Source organism: Petaurus breviceps, unplaced genomic scaffold (assembly GCF_028583685.1).
Source record: "Petaurus breviceps papuanus isolate PSGF00001 unplaced genomic scaffold, PetGlider_PUasm1.0 80, whole genome shotgun sequence".
NCBI classification, from domain to species: Eukaryota; Metazoa; Chordata; class Mammalia; order Diprotodontia; family Petauridae; genus Petaurus; species Petaurus breviceps.
Genome location: NW_027186540.1, coordinates 20,152,239 through 20,171,844, shown reverse-complemented (window position 1 = coordinate 20,171,844; position 19,606 = coordinate 20,152,239). Strand labels below are relative to the sequence as shown.

The 19,606-nt window shown below is 36.3% G+C and overlaps 1 protein-coding gene and 1 pseudogene across 4 annotated transcripts in view; one reads left to right on the top strand and one right to left on the bottom strand.

The window, feature by feature from the left end:
• Window positions 1–19,606, top strand: part of LOC138176034 (protein PHTF2) — a 183,952-nt gene that overhangs the window by 34,527 nt on the left and 129,819 nt on the right. For 3 of the 4 annotated variants that reach the window (XM_069106769.1, XM_069106766.1, XM_069106770.1), the window contains exon 2: window positions 9,721–9,800. In XM_069106769.1, coding sequence (XP_068962870.1) covers window positions 9,756–9,800 — 45 coding nt within the window. In that variant the 5' untranslated portion in view covers window positions 9,721–9,755. Of the gene's footprint in view, window positions 1–9,060; window positions 9,087–9,720; window positions 9,801–19,606 lie in introns of those variants that run through there. The other variant, XM_069106768.1, reaches the window with a different exon arrangement.
• On the bottom strand, window positions 1,799–3,134 carry LOC138175954 (caspase-14-like; annotated as a pseudogene).

The window sequence follows — 19,606 nt, the reverse complement described above, 5'->3', positions numbered from 1 at the left end:
TTCCTTCCTTGCTTCTTCCCTTCCTCCCTCCCTTCACATGGACTTATATGTGGGTTCTCTACCCAAAGGAATATAAATTTATTGAAATAGACCTCTGTTAAACCAGGCTTTGATAAAGCCCATTCGAATTCAAATGAAGCTACTTGACTATGCCTTAAACCCAAATCATTCTGGCTTTCACTGATTGACCAATAATGGACCCCAACTCAATTCTCAGTTGGCCTTTTTTGGGGTTTTGTTGGCTCATAGTGAAAGTAAATAGCAAGTGTTTTGGTTCTGGCCAGAAATCCTGAGAGTCTTCCCCTCCCAGATTGATTTTTTTTTTTTGAGTTGGTAAAAGAGGCTATTTTTAAAAATCTCATTTCTTACCTAGCCTTAATCACTGAATGGATTTTGCCTCAGACAAACTGAAATCTGGAGAAGACCTTAGCTTAAAAAGGCCAAGGTCTCCTACTACATCAGGACCATCTACAGTGTCCTGATCTCTGTCTTGCCACTGGACCTAAATGGCTGTGGAGGAGAGACTGAGGCTGGTAACTTTGCACAGTCCTGTCTCACATCTATTTCACTTGCAAGTCAGACATCACCTTCCTGATGTCATTGGTCCTTTTTCTTTTTGCTTTTTGGAGGGCAGTTGGGGTTAAGTGACTTGCCCAAGGTCACATGGCTTTTTTTGTATTAAATGTCTGAGGCCGAATTGAACTCAGGTCGTCCTGACTCCAGGGCCGGTGCTCTGTTCACTGCCCCACATACCTGGCCCATCATTGGTCCTTTTTGAGAATGAAGCACAGACAACTACAATAGCAACAACTGTGATCATTACTGCTGTTACCAATTTAAGGAGGTAGATTTTGGGGGATTTACTAGATTAGTTCCAAAAACTTCTTAAGTTACTAAGTTCAGCCCATTTGATGCTAATTACCATTGATATCAAGCCTTAAAAAATCAACATTTTACTTCTTTCATAGTTATTTACAAATATTACCTTATCTTCCCCCTTGGTATGTATTGACATCTTCTAGTTTCCTTGGATTCTGTGATTAGTTATTTCAGGTTTTACCCTTGAAACTCGCTAGGATTTAACACTCTTAAACTACATGTGCTTTGACAATTTTCACTCTTGGTTTTTCTACTATCTGCTTGTTTCACTCCTCTTGCCAGGCTGTTTAGTGATGATGGAGAAAGTTATTTAACTGAGAGGCATGGCTAAAATCCACATGTTCTCCATACTAAGATGGACCCTGATATAAATATTTTGGTGTATATAGGGATTTCTTTTTTCGTTTAACCACTTCCCTTCATTCCTAGATGCATTAATTTTGTCTGTATAGAAGCTTTTCAATCTCAAGTATTCTATTATCTTTTGCATTTGCCTCTACCTTTTGTTCATTTTTTTCCCCCGGCAATTTGTTTTCTGTAACGCTCCCTTGGCTAGTCCATTCCACTTACTATCTGTCTATTTTTTAATCAGTCCCAGATTGGTTTGGATGACTGCTGCTTTATAATATAGTTTGAGATCTAGAAGTGCTATTCCTCCTCCACCCCTACTTTTTTTTTGGTCAGGAGTCAAACAAAAGTTTAATTTTAGAGTGTGCAAAACAGGTTTACAAACAAAAGTCCTTTTTCAAAGGAGGGCTTGTGATTTGTGTCAGGGTAGAGTTTTTAAGTGTGAAAACCACAAAAAGGGGACCCAATGCAGTGATTCTTAGGCCTTAAGTAAACAGTTCCCAGAGTGGGTCCATGAGTGCAGGCATTTGGGACAATACAGGCATTCTTGGGTCCTGTGGGAACTGTCTTTAAGTTTGTAGTGTCTTTGAGGCTTGTGATCATTTATTAGGGTACGGAACCAGAGTTAGCATGGTGAGAATAGGAGTGCAGAACCTGGTTCAGTTCACTTAGCAGTTACAAGCTCAGGGATTGTTGTTCAGAATGTCAGGAAATATGATTGCTTTCTGCTGTGGCATGTTGGCTGCTTCTGGCTCTCAGGTACCTCCTCCTCTTCATCCTCCAAGTATCAAAATGGCGCCGCTTTGGTGAGAGTGGACTCCATATAGTCAGTACTACATTTACAAGATTCTTACCCAAGTAAAAAAGTCTGTGTGCACCACTCTGTTGTTCACTTGAGTAAAAAAATCCACAATAGGCCACTTCTTGTCATGTTGCTGGAAGATTTGATCTATTGCTTGAATCATCACAGAACCATCACTTGGGTGACATAAAGCAATGTGATCTTCTTAGGTAGGATAGATGATATAGTAATCACTGAATGTGGGAAGTCACTTTTTCTCTGAACCATTCAGTTTCATTTTCTCATCATTGGTTTGAACAACACTACCATCTTTTTGTTCTCTACAAGCCTGGAATACAAAGAATTTTGGTTTTTCTTGAAGTGCTGGACCGTTTTCATTGTTGAACATTTCAAAAACGTCTGATAAGTTGACTCTTACATTCAGTAATGTTTTTATAAAGCCTTTTTCCCCATGGGCCATAAAAATAACAAGGAAGCGGCTAACATCATCTTTTATTCCGTTTATTCCATATCAAAACTCTGTTAATTTCTCCATTAACTCCTTTTCCTCAGGATCATTGCATGATATACATTCAAACTTGCATTCTTCAAGCCAGTTTCTTATTCTCTTTATATCCTGTTCAGCACATGGTCTGCCTGTCTTCCCACACATCACAAAAGTTTTACAAGTTTGGTCCATGTTAGGCATTTCATTTTAAGAATGTAATTTTCGTATTGTCTCTTCTAAGATGGTGTCGAAATCTTTACTGTTTTCCAGGTAAGTGGACCCTTTTTACTTTTCTGAAGCATTGGACCTCTTCCTCTCTCCCTCTCTCTTCCTCCTAGATTGTTTCTTCTCCTCAGTTGTTTTTTGTGATGCCTACTCAGCTACCAGGTCCTCATAACCTATTCCCCAGAAAATTGAGACTAAGACCCTTTGGGTCCTGGACATGCTACAACATTTTAGCAGCAGATCAGCCAGCTCAGAGGTGGTGGAGGCCTTGTCCAGGTCCTGCATTGAGATTTGGAACTTCTTGTAGTTCCTCAGGTACATCTTGAACTATTGTAACTTGGTCTGGGTCAGCTTGTCCAATTTGCTCAACACTCAGGCCTTGGGGGTCTTCATGGTATGGGAGAAATCATCAGGCCTACTAGAGGGTTGGAGGAGAGGGTGTTGGCACATCCTGCCTTAGTCAGATGACTGCAGCCCACCCCTACTTCTTTTCATAATTTCCTGTGATCTTCTAGGTCTTTTGTATTTCCAAATGAATTTTGTTATTTTCCTCAGTGCCATTTTAGGTACTATTATCCTTATTTTATAGATGAGGAAATTTGTGTATAGAGAGTTTGTGATGTTCTCAAAAAGTTTCAACTAGTAAGTGTCAGAACCAAAACTGGAATCGGGGATGTCAGTGTTGGCCTGAGTAGCCCGAGAAAACTTCATGGGTAAGGTGGGATTTTAGATAATCATGGAAGAATGAATAGAGTTGATGAGGGAAGAGCATTTAACCTGGAAGGAGCATCATAAACAAAGGTCCCATGATGGAAATGATTATTGGACTGCTAGAAGAAGAGAATTCATATTTGAGAATGTTTGATGTTGATGTTGTTGTTGATGAGTTTGATGTTGTTAGGCCTCACAAAGCCTCTTCACAGAATGGGATAGATAGCTCTGTGCATATGAAGGGATGTTTTATTCCATAGTACTGAGATCTCTAAAAGATACTTTAAAGTCATTTAATATCTTTCCCCCCAGTCATTGCTACTAAAACCATACTTCATGTTATGCATGAAATATCACAGATTTAATTACAAAATGATAAAGAAAGAATGTAAGTTCCTTGAGAATCAGGATTGTTGTGCTTTTTTTGTTTTCTCTATTCCTAGTGCTTACCCAGTGCCTGGCATGTAGTAGGTGATTAATAAGTGCTTGTTGATTGATTATAGAATCGAAAGAGTAAAAAGAGGGAATAGTGCAAAATAGTTGATCTATTGATGGCAAAGTTCCAATATGACCTAAAGCTATAGCTTTAGGATTAGGTCACATCAAAACAACTATATCAGTTAGTTGATCATGATCATCAATTCATAAAATGAGAGCTAATCCCAAATCTAAATTTTTCAAAAGATCGACTTTAATGTCATAATCTGTGATAGTAAGTAAATAGGCTAAATCATTAACTCATATCCACATGAACCTTGTGTTGTAGGTGATGAATTATCATAGAATTTAAGACTTAAGGAAATTCTTAGCTGGAAGCAGTTTTTAGAAGTAATCTGTTCTGTTGAGATTAGGTCTCCAAAAAGCCAAGTAACTAATGGTTAGTTGATTTGCATTGCCTGTACTTGTGTGAAATTTTTGGTGTCCCAGAGTTTGCTGTGTCTGGTGTCAGATTCAGTAACATCTCTTCATATTGCTTAACCTGTTTTTAAAATAAGTATGAGGTAGGGGCGGCCAGGTGCCTCACCGGCCCCAGTGTCAGGATGACCTGGGGATCGAATCCGGGCTCAGATACTTAGTACCACACCCAGAAATAACTGGCTGTGTAACCTTGAGCAAGTTACTTAACCCCAATTGCTTAAAAAAAAAAATAAGTATGAGGCTCTCAGTGTCACTGACAGGTTGTTGACAGAAATTCAGGAAAACATCAAGTTCACATAATTTACAAAATATGTGTTGTTTTCATACATAGAAATGTGTTTGATAAGTGGTAACAGAACATTTCATGATTTAAGCGTACTAGTATAGTTGATTTTTAGAAATAGACACCATATTGTAGATTGGTAAAGCAAATTACGTAAGAACATTTTCTTTGAGATAAGTTTTCTTTTAAGATAATCAGCGACTTTTTCTGGACAAGAGATGGCATTAAATCTCTCATTGAAATTTGTTTATTTTCTAATACATTTAATTTTGACCCCTGGAGTAGAGAAATAACTGTTCATTGAATTTAGGAGAATGGGGAATCTTACATTTTGTCTAATGCATATTGAACTGTGATCATAATAAACATTTGCATGTTAATATACATTATTTGAACTAACATGAGAAATATTTAGCTTCAGTAATGTAAAATGGCATGTTATCTATTTAATGATTTCTTCATTGGATAGCCATAAAGTAAAAAGAATCTGGAAACTGTAAGGCGATTGCCAAAGGAAAACTGGGAAGTATAAATGTGACGAGTTCAGTTCCTTAGGGCCTTGGTTCCTTAATGCCTTTTATCTTTGCTGAGAAAGCAATTCAACCTTATTGACAAAGAACAAATTTATATATGATAGAGGAGTGAGGGTGATAGCAGATAATGTATGAACAGAAACATTGAGGGAAACATGGTTTGTAAGGTGGTCACAGACCAGTAAACAGCAGTGATAGGCAGTAGTAAATGGAGCGTTTCTAAAGAAGTAACTGAGCCCTTCTGTTGGGGAGCACAGTAGAAAGGTAGCTGTAGTAGCAATAGGGGAAATAGACTTCTGAGTCTGAAAATAATTTCTGAGCATGTATGTATTTGAGAGCTGACAAATTTCAGTGATTAATGACAATTAATTACATATGTTGCTTCTTCCTCTTTCAAATTGTTTACATGTTTAAAAAAAAGAAAAGAAGAAAAAACTCCCAATTCTGGTATGGGGAGTGTTATTAACCTAAAGGTGGTATGGTAGTTGTGGCCTTGAACAGATCTGATTTTTGGATTTTTTTTTGGTTTTATTTGCTTTATGGTTTTCATAGAATTATGGAGAATATAGAATAACAATGATATCACATGGTCTATAAAGTTGCCCACAAAATGTTGAGGTATGAAAGTCAGTTTTAAAAAGTCCTTTATGGGTTTTTTAAAAGTCTTGTATGTTTTGAAAATGTGAAATTTTAAATTCTGCTTTTGATGAGGTCTTTCATTCAGTAGCTGATATTAAATCCATTTATTTTATCCTTTATCAAGAAGCTCTATCATAGGGTGTTTGGATTTTCTGAATCAGAAATTAGGAAGCTTAGGCTAACAGAATCTTTTTCTGATTTGATAATTGATTTACATGAAGTCTTAACAAAAATATACAAGTTAAATAATATTTAGTTATACATTTGACACATTTTTTAATTGAAAAGGCAATGATTAGACAACAAGTATTTATTAAGTGCTTATTATATGTTAGGCACTGTGCTAGGCTCTGGAGATACATATTTAGACAGTTTAAAGACATGTCCCTGCCATGAAGCAGCTCACCCTCTAATGGAATAGAAAAATATTACATATAATATAAAGTTTAACAAAAGTTATATATTTCCATTGTGATTTTTGTCATTCATTATCATTCATTCTATCAAGAAGTATTTAATCACTTTGTATATACCGGAAACTGTGTGATACTGAGGATACCATGTGCTTTTCTGAAGAGTTCAGATGGCTCAATTGTTTATTCTCCTTATCTTTTTCAAATGTATCTTGGCAAGTCTTTGAGTTGATTTATCAAAGTTATTACTTATTGTTCTTGTATTATTTGACTTTTTCTTCTTTGTATTACCCAATATTTAGGACTCTCTCTTATTAGATTGCTAGGTAAAGGCTCTCCCCCTGCCCCACCCCCCCTTTAAAAAAATCTCTCTAAGGTAAACTACAGGAATGTCTGAGGTCTTATTTATTTACATTTTCTGGGCTTGAGCTTTTTCAGGGCCTTTATAGGTTTTATGTTTTACTCTTTCAAAATTCTTGGTCATTCAGTAGACATTTATTAAATACCTACTCACTGTCAGACATTAAGTATTGAGAAGAGAGCATACATATGCATGAGCACACACTTGTGCATCTATAATCAAGTAAGGCTTTATTTAGAAGGTGGAATTGAAAGATGTTATGAGGTAGAGGTAAGCAAGGAATGCATTGTAAGCATGCAGGAAAGCTAGTGCAAAGGCACAAAGGTAGAGATGGAGTACCTTTTTATTTGAGTTAGAGTAAGAAGGTCAGTTTGGGTGGATCATAGATTTTAGGAAGATGAGTAATGTCCAGTGATGTTGGAAAAATAGGTTGGCATGAGGATGTGAAGAATTTTAAAAGCCAAACAGAGGGATTTATATTTTATTTTAAAGGCAGTCTGGAGCCTGTTCAGTTTATTGAATTGGAGAGTGATGCAGTCAGAACTGCACTTTAATGAAAATCATTTTGGCAGCTGTGTATAGGGTGATTTTGTGAGTTGAGGGAAGGGTTGGGTGAGAGAGATGAAGACAGAAGCAAGGTTTGGCTTCTCATTGATTATGTGGGTGAAAGGGAGTGAGGAGTCAAAGATAATGTTGCAGTCACAAACCTGTGAGAGACAGTAAGAATGGTGGAGACTGCTTCCTCTGTTCTATGCATTCTGCCTCTTCATATCTACTCCAGTGATCCTCAAAAGAATATGAAGAACAGCAGAGGTGCTATAAGAGAAAGGTGTATGTTTTAATTTTCATAAAAGGCAAGTGAACTGAGCCTGCTGATTATAGGCCAATGAACTTGACTTATTTTTCTGGTAAAATTCTATAACATATTATTTTAGGGATGGTTTGTAAACATTTAGGAAAGGAAACAATGATGCAAACAATTAGTGTATCTTCACTGAGAATAGGTCATGTAAGACTAATCTTTTTTGCAACAGGGGCATTATCTTGGGTGATCTATAAAGTGACATAGATGTAGTTTACCAAATTTTAACAGCCTCTTATACAATTTAAAATTTTTCTGTTGCTGTTTTGTTTTATATTACTTATATTTCCCATTATATCCTTTTCCCTACCTCTTCCCAGAGAGCTTTATCTTATAATAAATGATTTTTTTTTAAAACGAGGAAGGACAAAAAAAAATTTTGCAGAACTGACCAATGTATTGAAAAAAATCTGACATTATATGTAGTATTCCACATACATTTCATGTTACATAAAAGTTGGAGAAATTTGGGTTAAGTGTATTTGGAACTAGTTCAGAGAATTGTTTGATATCAGCTTGAAAGGTCTTTGATGGCATGCACTAAGGATCATTTATGTTTGGTCCTGTAACTAACATTTTTATCAGTGATTTCGTGTAAAGACATAGATTTGAAATCATATATAGCTGAAAAATAGTTAACACATAGAATGTCGAAGTTAGGATCCAAAAGAGTCTCAACTCTCTAGAACATTGGTCTGAATGTAATTAGATGGGGAGTCACTGAAGTTTCTTAAATAGAGAAGCTGCATGCTTAGACCTGCGCTTTGGGATTATCAGTTTGACAGCTATGTGGAATATAGGTTTTAGAGGAATGAGCAGTGCAGGGAGATTGATTATGGAAGGCTCTTGAAGTAGTTTAGGAAAGAGGTAATAAGGGCATGGACTAGATTGATCCTGGTATGAGAAAAGTGATACATGTGAGAGGTGTTGAGGAGGTGGAACTAACAAGAAAGAAAGTTAAAGATGATGAAAGAGGAAGAATTGAGCTCCAAGGATGATAGTTAGCTTGTTCAAATACTTGGAGGCAGGAAATTTGATGAATTTGGGGAACAGCTAAAATTCCAGTTTGGCTGAATGGTATGTGAAAGAGAATGATATAAAGTATGACTGGAACTACTTTTTCAAAGTGGATTATATTGTTGCTTTTTTTCTTTTAAAATTAAACTAAACAATGGTAAAGCTAGTAAGAGTGCTGATTTGTTAAGTGTTAAGGTAAGAATATTATCTGCAGTATTATATTTAGTTTTGGGCAGCACATTTTGAGAAAATTAATGAATTAGTATATAAAGGTGAGTGGTCATATGGAAAAATGTTCATAGGCCCATGATTTTAGATTCAGAAGGGACTTTAAAGGTTATGTAGCCCAACTACCTTAATTTTATAGTTTAGGAAACCTAGTTCTAAGAGTGATTAAGTGATTTGTTCAATGTTACCCAAGTAAGTAGAATTAAGATTCAAACAGGGTCAATCTAGTTAAGTTTGAAGAAAAGAAGGCTAAGTTTGGAGGTGGGGAAGAGATAGGAATGTTAGACATGATAGCTTTCTTTAAATAGTTCAAGAGCTGTCATCTGGAAGAGGCTTATCCTGTGCTGCTAACACAGAACTGGAATCAATGGATAGAAACTGTAAGAAGAACAATTTTCTGTTCAGTTAAAAAATGCTTTAATATTCAATACTAACAATACAGTAGACTGCCTTACAGAGCAAAGAATTCCTCATCACTTGAAATAATACAGCAGAGATCAGAAATATTCAAGCTAAGTTCTTGAGGAGAATTTCTGAGAGAAAATGGTATATTGGGCTGTATGATTTCTAAGGCATCTTTTAGCTCCATGATTCTAATAGCTCCATGAGTCTAAGTAAAATGTCTTGTAGAAGTTTTATATTGCAGCATTAATAATGGAATTGCTTTCACGTTTTTAAATATGGAAAAATAAATTTCAGTATGGATATACTATAAATTACTCTGAGAAACTCTGTGGCTATTTTTTATAAGACTATATTATTATATCATGCAATGTATTTTGTAGAAAGTATCCTCTGTTGTAATCAAGCAGAACCCTCTGTTATTATGGCAACTGATTTTTGTTTACCAAGAAAGCCTGTTGCTAAAATAGTAATGAGGAAGGGTGTAATGTAAGTATAGTCATACACCCCTTGCTCTGCAAGTAACCAGGGTATTATATATGCTTGTTATTCAGACTATCCTTAGAACGTGGAAGTTAAGTTGTCTCAATGTGTCTTTTCTTTCTTGCACAGCCTAAAATGACTAATGTGTGATCTCAGTGGAATAAATGGCGTCCAAAGTGACAGATGCTATAGTCTGGTATCAAAAGAAGGTAAGCTGGTAGTTACTTTAAGTTTTACGTTTTAAAGCATTAAGTTCAGAGTTATAAGTGTGCATTTAAAGTGGTTTTCTAATCTTGTAAGTCTTTCTCTTATCTCCTTGATTTATATAATTATAGTGTTACCTAAAATACTTTAAAATTGATTTTTGAAATGGTTTTTTTAAATTGAAGCTCAATTTTAAGTTCATGACAGCATATGTAGAAAGCTTATAGGAGACATAAGGTCTGAACAAGATCATCCTTTTTTATGTTACTGGAGGTTCAAACAAGAAACTTGGCTTTAGTTTAAAATTATTGATCACATTTTGAACTTTTGAGATTAAGTTTTTAGTATAGGAAACTAAAATTTAATGCAAATAAGTAAAATAATTTGTGAAATAAGTAGTGTTGCTCTGATAAAGGGACAGATAAGCTGTTAGTAATCAGATACTTTATTAGAAAAATTTATACTAAATCAACTACATAGAACATCTGTCTACCGATTAAATCTATGGTATATAATCTGATATTCAGAGGAAGGTTGGTAAGGCAACAAAGAATGTTCACATATATAATCATTGAAATGCAAAACCTATAAAAATGTTTGTGTTTTTATAGCTAATATTTAGCAGTAGACTAGCACTGCATCATCCAGCTGATCATCAGTGTAAATATAGTACCAGAAAAATGTGTAACTTAGATTTCTTGATTATACTTTGTTATAATTGACTTAATAAATTAAATTTTTCTACTTAAAGTGGAGGATTTTCTTGTTCTATATTAAATATGCCAGGTAAAAACAATACTAAACATTATATAACTTGCCCCTTAAACTAATGCTTAATATTTAGTCCTTAGTACACATAATCTGTAGATCAGCATCATATGAGGAGGACTCAGTTTTATTTAGTGAAGGGAAATAGTGAAATTATGATTCCACTGAAAAATCAGTTTTGAAATTCTAAGAGAAAAGTTGTAAAGTATAATTTGAGATAGTCTAGTCAAACTCAAAAGTAGTTTTTTAAAATTAAAATCCTCTTCACAGATGTTTATAAGTAGCATTTTGTAATGTCATATCATCTATAGTTATAGCAGTCTTTCATCTCACATTTCTTAAGATAATTCTGATTGCAAGGGGAAAAAAGTATGCTTTTAGTAAGGGTTTAAACAGTGAATTTCCTTTATCACAAATTGTCCCAATTTAGAGTTCAGTACATAGAGACATTCCATAAGCATAACTATTGTTCATGGTGGCATAATGAACCAGAATTTGAGCCCTACCTCAAAACAAAGCAGTTTTCAATTTCTAATTTCTAATATTTTAAAAAGAGGAGGCACTGTGGGAAGGAAAGGAAGTAGTATATTTTCTGATTAATGTTGTCATATTGAATAGCCATGATGAGGCATCGCATAGTTACTTTGAGTGTGAAAGAAAATGTACTTAACCTCAAAGGAGGTACTAATATATCTTAAGGGGAGGCATCTTAGGAGATTTTAATTATTTGGATTCAAATAGTTCAAGGGTTTTCATTGAAAATATGGCATAAGGGATTTGTTAAAAAAAAAGTGTGGGGTTTATTGTGTGATAGTGAGGTTACAAGTTAAAAATATCCTACTGCAGAAGAGCCAAGTGAGGGTAAAAAAGGAAATGGCCCTTAGTTGTCAAGTAAAGGGAGGTACATCATAACAGGAAGAAGATGAGTGGGAGAGGAGGAGCTTGAGAATTTAGAAGAGTAGCACTGTTGGTCAGAGGATTTAGAGCTGGAAAGTATGTTAGAGATTCTGTTTCAGATTCCTCCTCTACCTCCCCTCACCTCAACCTCCATTTTATATGAGGAAGCTAAAGCTAAGTAAGGCCATGACTTTTCTAAGGTCATGCAGATAGCATGCATCAGAGCCATGTTTCAAACCCAGGTCTCCTGGTGCCAAAGTCTGTGTTCCTTCCAGTAGATCATATTTTAATTTAAAAAAACATTTTAATTACCAAAAAACTCATCAGAATTTTACATCTTCCCTAGGTCACAGTAATAAGCAATAGAAGGAGCATGAAGGTTGAAAGGTAGTGGATACTGTCAATAAGTTAAGTCAAAAAGCATTTATTAAGTGCTTACTTTGTGCCAGGTACTGTGCTAATAAGCTCTAAGAAAAACATTTTTTTGCTGTCAAGAAGCTTACTTTCTAATGGGGGAAGAGAAATGCAAAGGAAACTGAAAAGGAGGATGGGAGATGAAGGTACCTGGTGGGAGTGGGGCTGAGGAAGGAGGTGTATTATAGAGAAAGTCTGAGAGAGTCAGAAGAACAACCTGAAGAAGAATGAAGCCATGATTAGCTTGGGCCTCTTCCTTCACCTGGAGGTTCTAGGAGGAACTAGCCAGTCAGAAGGAGAGAGACCAAAGTGAGGAAGGTACTTTCGGTCTATGAAGTCTAGGGGGGTAGAGTGAACTTAAATCAGCAATGCAGCTTAGATAGTTCTTATTTTTTAGATTAAAGAAACATTAGCAATTTAGTCTTTGTCACAGCCATAAAGGAAACATGAGAAATAAAGAAATTTGGACCAGCAAGTAACCCCAAGTATGATTTTTGGGGGGGCTTTCTAAAATACAAGCTATCAGTTGCATTATTAGTGGGGTGAATCTAGTACTCTAAACCTGAGACTTAATCTGAGTAGCCTGAACATAACTGATAGTTATCCCCAGCTATAAATAGTCCAGCCCCCTAAATTCCTTATTATAGGAAGGATTAGTCATGCAGTAATATATGTGCCAGACTACAGCAAACAGGGCAGGGAAAAAGGTACTAATGAAAGAGAGGAAGTGGAAATTAGGGAGAAAAACCAAGCCTTTTATGAAGGAAAGCAGCCCCTGCACCTTTTCTAAACATTGTGAGGAGAGCAATAGCAGTGGATTTAGATATATTAGAGGTGTCATGGGAATCTTATGATTTAAATGAGAGAGGAGATGCTGAAAATCTTTAAATCGTCATCAAAACATTTCATATAAAAAAATGGTATACCGGTTTTCTCCTTTCTACAGGAAAGGTCTTATATTGGAAATATGTCAGCTTTCCTTGTTTCCCCCCTGGTGTTCTAGGACATTTACTTTTAGAGAAGCAAGGTGATATTTGTTGCCTTTGCTCCCACTTATAAACTTGGAGATCTTTGAGCATTATTATTGGTTAAATGGGGTAAGGAGTGTAGGATTGGAATGCTTATTTCCCAGTTTGATATTCAAAGCTCATTAACAGCAATTAGGAAAGTGTGTTATGTAACCTTCACCCATGTGGATACAAGTGGACACTATGTATTCCAAGAGGAGACCTCAGTTCAGCAGTAAATATTGGAAAAATGTGGGAGAGGGGTGCATTTAAAACCACCTGGTTATGCAGATGAGCAAACGTTGGTATGGGCTTAAGTTTATCAAGGGAGTTCTTGATATATCTGATTTACTTGGACATTGCCATGAAAACAGTCTCTGAATATTCTCTTAAGTGAAAGTGAAGATTGAATGCTAGTTTACATTTAGAAAGGAGCTGGGATTTTGTAAGGAAGGAAACTTCTAATACATAAAGATCCTTATATTAAAGAGAAGAAAGTTTCAACTTTGAATATAACTAAATTACATTTGTGTACGAATGTAGTCTCCCAACTTTCTGCTGAGGAGTGCAGTATATTTCAATATCTGTTCTTTAAGCACCAAGATTAATCATTGCTGTTAATCTGAGTTTGGCTGCCTTGAATGTTTTCACTTATGTTATTGTAGTCATTTCTGTTGCTTTACTGCTCTGTTTATTTTGCCCTGGAATAGTTCAAATAAGTCATTCCCTTTTTAAAAAAATTCATCATACTCATTATTTCTTATGGTACAATAATATCCCATTATATTAATTTGCCAGCCATTCACTAGTTGATGGACGTCAATTTCATTTCTAGTTGTTTTTTTAAACTACAAATGGTACTGCCATGAATATTGTGGTGTATGGTACCTTTCTGTATTTTATATCCTTGGGTACATGCTGTCACATTCATGCAGTTAATAGAGGCCCTGGAGTCAGGAGGACCTGAATTCAAATGTAACCTCAAACACTTAACACAAAAACTAGCCATGTGACCTTGGGCAAGTCACTTAACCCCAATTGACCTAACCACCCCCCTCCAAAAAATAAAGCAAAAAAACAATTTAAAAACTGAGTTTTGAACCCACTGCTATTCTGAAACTTCTTTCTCAAAGCTTGTAAGTGATCTCTTAATTATGAAATCTAGTGATCTTAGACCTCAACCCTTTTTGTATTTTTCTATATCTTTTGACATTAATTATCCCTTCTTGGATTCTTTTTCCTTCCTTGACATCTTTAACATATCTTGGTTCTCCTCCCACCTGGCTGATAGCTATTTCTCAGTCTCTCTTGCTGTATTGTCATTTGTCTCCTTTCTAAACTTCAATATCCTGCAAGACTGAATCCTGGTCCCTCTTTTCTCTTCTTATCTCCTCTTCTTTCTCATCTCCTCCTCTTCCCTCTCCTTTCCTTCCCTTCTCTCTTTGTAGTTGTTTTTTTTTCTTAGAGGGCTGATTTAGGGATATTGGGGGTTATTTTTCTTTGTTATTTGAACCAGTAGTAACTGAGAGCTCACAAAAATAAGTCCCTGATGGGAATTAGGGAAATGAGAAGAGAACCTAGCATACATACCCTTAGAGTATAATCTTGTTTTTCTACCTAGCAACCTTCTCCTGGACAGATGAACAAGTAGTGCTGATTAACCACAGTGGTATATGTAAATTAGTGAAATCCTTCTGCCCTCATTCATTATTATTATTTAAAATACAGAAATAATAAAATGCTTTGCGCTTTTGTATTGATTGAGTGAATATTAAATAGCATTCTTCAGAAATAGGTTTTTGTTATTGTGTATGAAGAATGTCACAAATGTTTAGTTTAGCCATTCCCATCTAATTCCAGTGTAATACAGAAACCACTGGTCAATACATCTCTCTATTACTATCTGCTTTTGAATCAGAGAAATGGAATCTAGATAGACAGTCACCTGCCTATAGCAGTCTGAGGATGGAAGTGATTGGCAGCCTATTTGTATGGGTAGGTATGAAGAATTCCTATAGAGAACCAGCCTTTATCCTTCAGAGAAGTATTGATCATCCCATCTGGTCCCAAAAGTGGAGTGCATTTTCTTACTGTTGGGTCCCAAGCCAGTCAGTAAATAAACATTTATTAAGGTACTACTTTGTGTCATGGACTCTGCTAATCTTTCGCCTCTTGTCCACACCCCATTCTCCAAGGGAAACTTTAATTCCTGCTAGGAAAGGAAGCAGGAGGTGGGAGCCAGAAGTTTGGCCACTCGCTCTCTTCAGAGAAAGGAGGTACTGGACCAGAATTATATCTGTCTGCTTCCTTAAATATTGTGAAAACAAATCAGTAAGTATACATAGGAGAATATATAACCAGACAATACCAGTGGGAAAAACTCTCCCATTAGGATATAAGAAACTCAGCCCAACCAAGAGAGAGTCCTAGATCTCACCCAAGAGGAAATTCCCTGAAGTTTCTAGTGTAGCAAGTCAGAGAGGAACATGATGGAGACTACTAGCTCTTCTCATGTTGGCTTTTTCCTAGAATCTTACTTTCTCTTTAGCAACCTCAAATGGGTTTGGTGTGGTCCATCTCCTTTTTTGGAGCTGGAAACCAGAAGGACATGAAGGAAATGCAGAGCCTGAAGATTACAAAATCTGAAAAGACTTTAAAGATGCTGGAGTCTCCTGTAATGTAATGCCAAGGAAAGGCAACTTCCCAGGTTCAAAATACCAGCATAGGTGCTCTCCATTTTATTCAGTGACAAACCAAGAACAGAGAAGGTCAAAACATGACATCATTCCAAATACAGCATTTACTAAGGATGATTAAATAATCTCCAAGTACTACCCCACCCCAGGACCTTCCAATCATTCAATCAATTACAAAGTCCCAGTCTAAATACTTCTCCACCCCTAGGCTATACCTTCATTTAGTCCACCACAAAGCCCCTCTTCTCAAATGGAGATTAGTTTCCAAACATAAGCAAAGTACCTTCATTTGTCAATCACAGAGCACCAAAAGGTCAAAAGTTCCCCACCCCTGGATCTCAATTGAATCTACCCCAGAGTTATATCAAGTTTAAACACAGCACTTAATACCCAAATGGAGGTCTTTTCTTCATCTTGACAGGAGGCAAGTTCTCAGCAATCTTAGTTCCTGGGGAGACAAGGCTCAGCAAGGCCACAAGATACATTGCCAGTCCCTTCATCAATTCATCCTCTGTAGAACAGTCCTAGAACCCCTGAAAACATTAGCAAAACCCTCTCCCAGGATTTCTGTAAACATACAACCAGAAAATCCTTCTTCAGGGCTTCTGAACCAACAGAAAGGTTCCCAGACCCCTGCAACAACAGCACTGTCCTGGCACCTCAGGGGGCAGGTCTCAAAAGTCCAGGGCAATTCAAAGCGGCCACCAGCAATTCTCTCAGTCTCTCTCTCTGCCTCCACGTGGTGCTCTTCCAAAAAGTTCCTCTGCCTCTCTCTTGTCTCTCCAAATCTGCGTCACCAGCTCCTCCCAGTTCAAGACTTTCTTTTCACATCAACAAGTCCATCCCACAGGTGGGATTAACAAGCTCTGGGTTTTAACACAATCAGTTTGAAAACCAAGCCAATACAGGGGAATCTTTAATTGCCATTACTATCACATCTCCTCTCCCCTACTTTCACCAGCTATGCTTTGAACCCCACAAAGGGCACTGATCTCCACCAGTGAAGAAAGTCTATACCGTTGGACTTTGGGACTAGGGTCTTATCTGAGAAAGAGCAAGAAGACCATTGTCACAGGATCCTAGAGTATGTGTAAAGGGAGTATATGCAAGAAGGCTGAAAAGGGACGGGGCTAGACTATTGAAGAGGATAAATAGGATTTTATTTTATTTTGCTTTTTGGAGGGCAGTTGGGGTTAAGTGACTTGCCCAAAGTCACACGACTAGTAAGTGTGTTAAGTGTCTGAGGCTGGATTTGAACTCAGGTCCTCTTGACTCCAGGGCCAGTGCTCTATTCACTGTAAAACAGTATTTTATATTTGATCCTACAGGCAACAGGAAACCACTGGTGCTGATTGAGTGGGGATGAGGGGTGGTGTATTCAGACTTGTGATTTAGAAAGATCAGTTTGACAGCTAAGTGGAGATTCAATTTGAGTGGAGAGAGACTTGAGCCAGGGACAGCAATCATCAGGCTATCGAAATAGTACAGGTGTGAGGTGATAAGGAACTGTATCAGGGCAGTGGCAGAGTTAGAGAAGAGAATGGGGGCATATACAAGAGACTTTACAAAGGTAGAAGAAACTGCAGGACCATAAACTTAGGGCAATAAAAAATTTACAAGCTTCCCAGTACTAGAGCTGAGATCCTTACAAGTATTTGGGCATCATCATTTCTATACCTTGGGTTCTAGTAAGGGGTGGGGGGAAGTATTCTCCTTCAGGTTAAAGTTGAGATCTATATTTTGAGTTGATCAGAGGGCTCTTTACATGCTTAATCTAAAATTGGTCATATTCATCAGGAAGCAGTACTATATTAAGTAAGTAGTGATCACCTGAAGTATTCATTTGAGGAGTTTGCTACATTTTAACAATCAGAGCTCTACTACATTCGAGTCCACAGTGTGTTTTTACTGTTAATTTATGAAAGAAGTAACTAAATAAAAGCAAGATTATTGAGAGTGGGAAGCTTTAATTTAGTAGTTACTATCTAAATAGAGAATGGAATGTTAGGAAATTGAATTTTCAAAAGGGCACTCTTAAGTTTTCTATAGTAATAACAAATTTCAAAGCAAAGTATTGATCTTTAGTAGTTATTTAAATAATAAAATACATGTAGTTGACTTCTGCAGGGGACCAAATGGTATTTGAATAGGCCTGTGCATTTTTAAATGAATAAGCTACTCATTCCTGCTTGGGACTGGAAAAGGAATAATTTAGTATATGCTGGAAACTATTTTCTAAAATCTGTTTCTTTCCATGGTGAAAAAGTTCTAAATAGAGACATTAGTCAAGGGTTTGCATGCTTGCCAAATATATTCCAAATTTCTTGCAGGCTATTTAAATATAAACACAGTAACAGACATCTTAGTGGTGAAATAAGTTGGTAGGTTGCCACTACCAGTCTAAAATTAACCAGTGGTGTTACAGTAGCTCTGAATAGAATGAGTATCAGTTTTTTGTTTGTTTTCTTTACTTATTTTATTCATTCATTTATTATCTACCCACTCTTGTAGAGGGTACCATTGGAGGTGGTGGTGGGGTGGTATCTGTGGAGGGCTACCCTGGAGCTTTCAGTGTTATAGGAGATGACTTAGGACAAATATACTTTTTTTACAGATAATAAGCCACACTTAAAAATCTTGTCCAGAAGACTAGTTTAGATGTTAAATTGCAGTTTGTAGGGTGATCTGTGGTGTTATTTTGACAAAATATACTAAATTCAGCACCAAGAATTATTTGTTGACATGAAAAATTTTCCTACTTGGAACTTTCCTCAAAACTTTTGTGTTCTGAAATAGGAAAAATATAATTTATTTATTTACATTTTGAATTTTACTTTTTTTGTTAATTATAAACTTATAGGGATTTAGAAGTATCTTTTATAGGGGGAATTTATGTTATGGAGGAAAGTATATTATGAGGGTATGGGTAAAAGATAATAGAAGGCTTTGTGGAAAGCGAGGGAAAAGCATTTGATTTCTTAAGCAGCCATAAAAACAGTTTACTGTTTACAAACCAGTTTACTTCCCATAAACATATTTTCTTTTTATTTAGTAGTTTAAAACTAGGAAAGGAATAGAATTGGATGATTCTTTATGGTGATATTGATATATTTTTCAGCCAGTAAAAGCAACTTATTAAAAAGTTTCACTTTTTAAATTGACAGATTTTGTTTTCAACCATCATAAAAACCCAGGCAATAGTCACAGTTGATTTCCCTACGATATGTAATACCCCTAAGAAAGTAAAAGGCATAAAGAGTAATCCTATTGTAACTATACACAGCCTTAAACTTCAGTAGTTTTCTTTTTATTAAAAACAAGGAGACAGTAAATTTCTTATAGGTTAATACTGCTATTGTCCAGTGTTTTTCATATTTTGTTACCCTTTGAAGTTATCATTTATATAGTCCTAGTAATTATGTATATTGTTTTGGTTTTGTGTTGCTCATTCTGTATCACTTGCCTAAAGGTTTTCTCCATATTTCTTTGAAAAATTTAGTCATTTCTTATAGTGGCAGTAATATTTCAGTACATTTGCATGCTATGATGTTTTTTTCTGCTTTTTCCAACTGCTGGACCCATGATTTCTTTCCAACTTTTTACTATTAAAAATTATGCTTTTTGGGGCAGCTAGGTGGTGCAGTGAATAGAGCGCTGACCCTAGAGTCAGGAAGATCTGAGTTCAAATGTGGCCTTAGACACTTGGCACATTTACTAGCTGTGTGACCTTGGGCAAGTCACTTAACCTCAATTGCCTTGCCTTCTCCCCTCAAAAAAAAATAGTGCTGTTATGAATAGTTCCCTACATATATGTCTTTTTTTTGCCAATTCCCTGGTCTCATCAAACTGACACTTGATATCAACTCTCCTCCCCTGTGCTCTTGCATAGGCTACTTGGACTTCACTCCTTCCTTATTTCTGGCACTTAGAATCAAGACTCACCTCTGGTGCCACCTCTTATGGGAAGTTTTTGCCGACTCCCTAGTTTCCTTCCTTCCTTCCTTCCTTCCTTCCTTCCTTTCTTCCTTC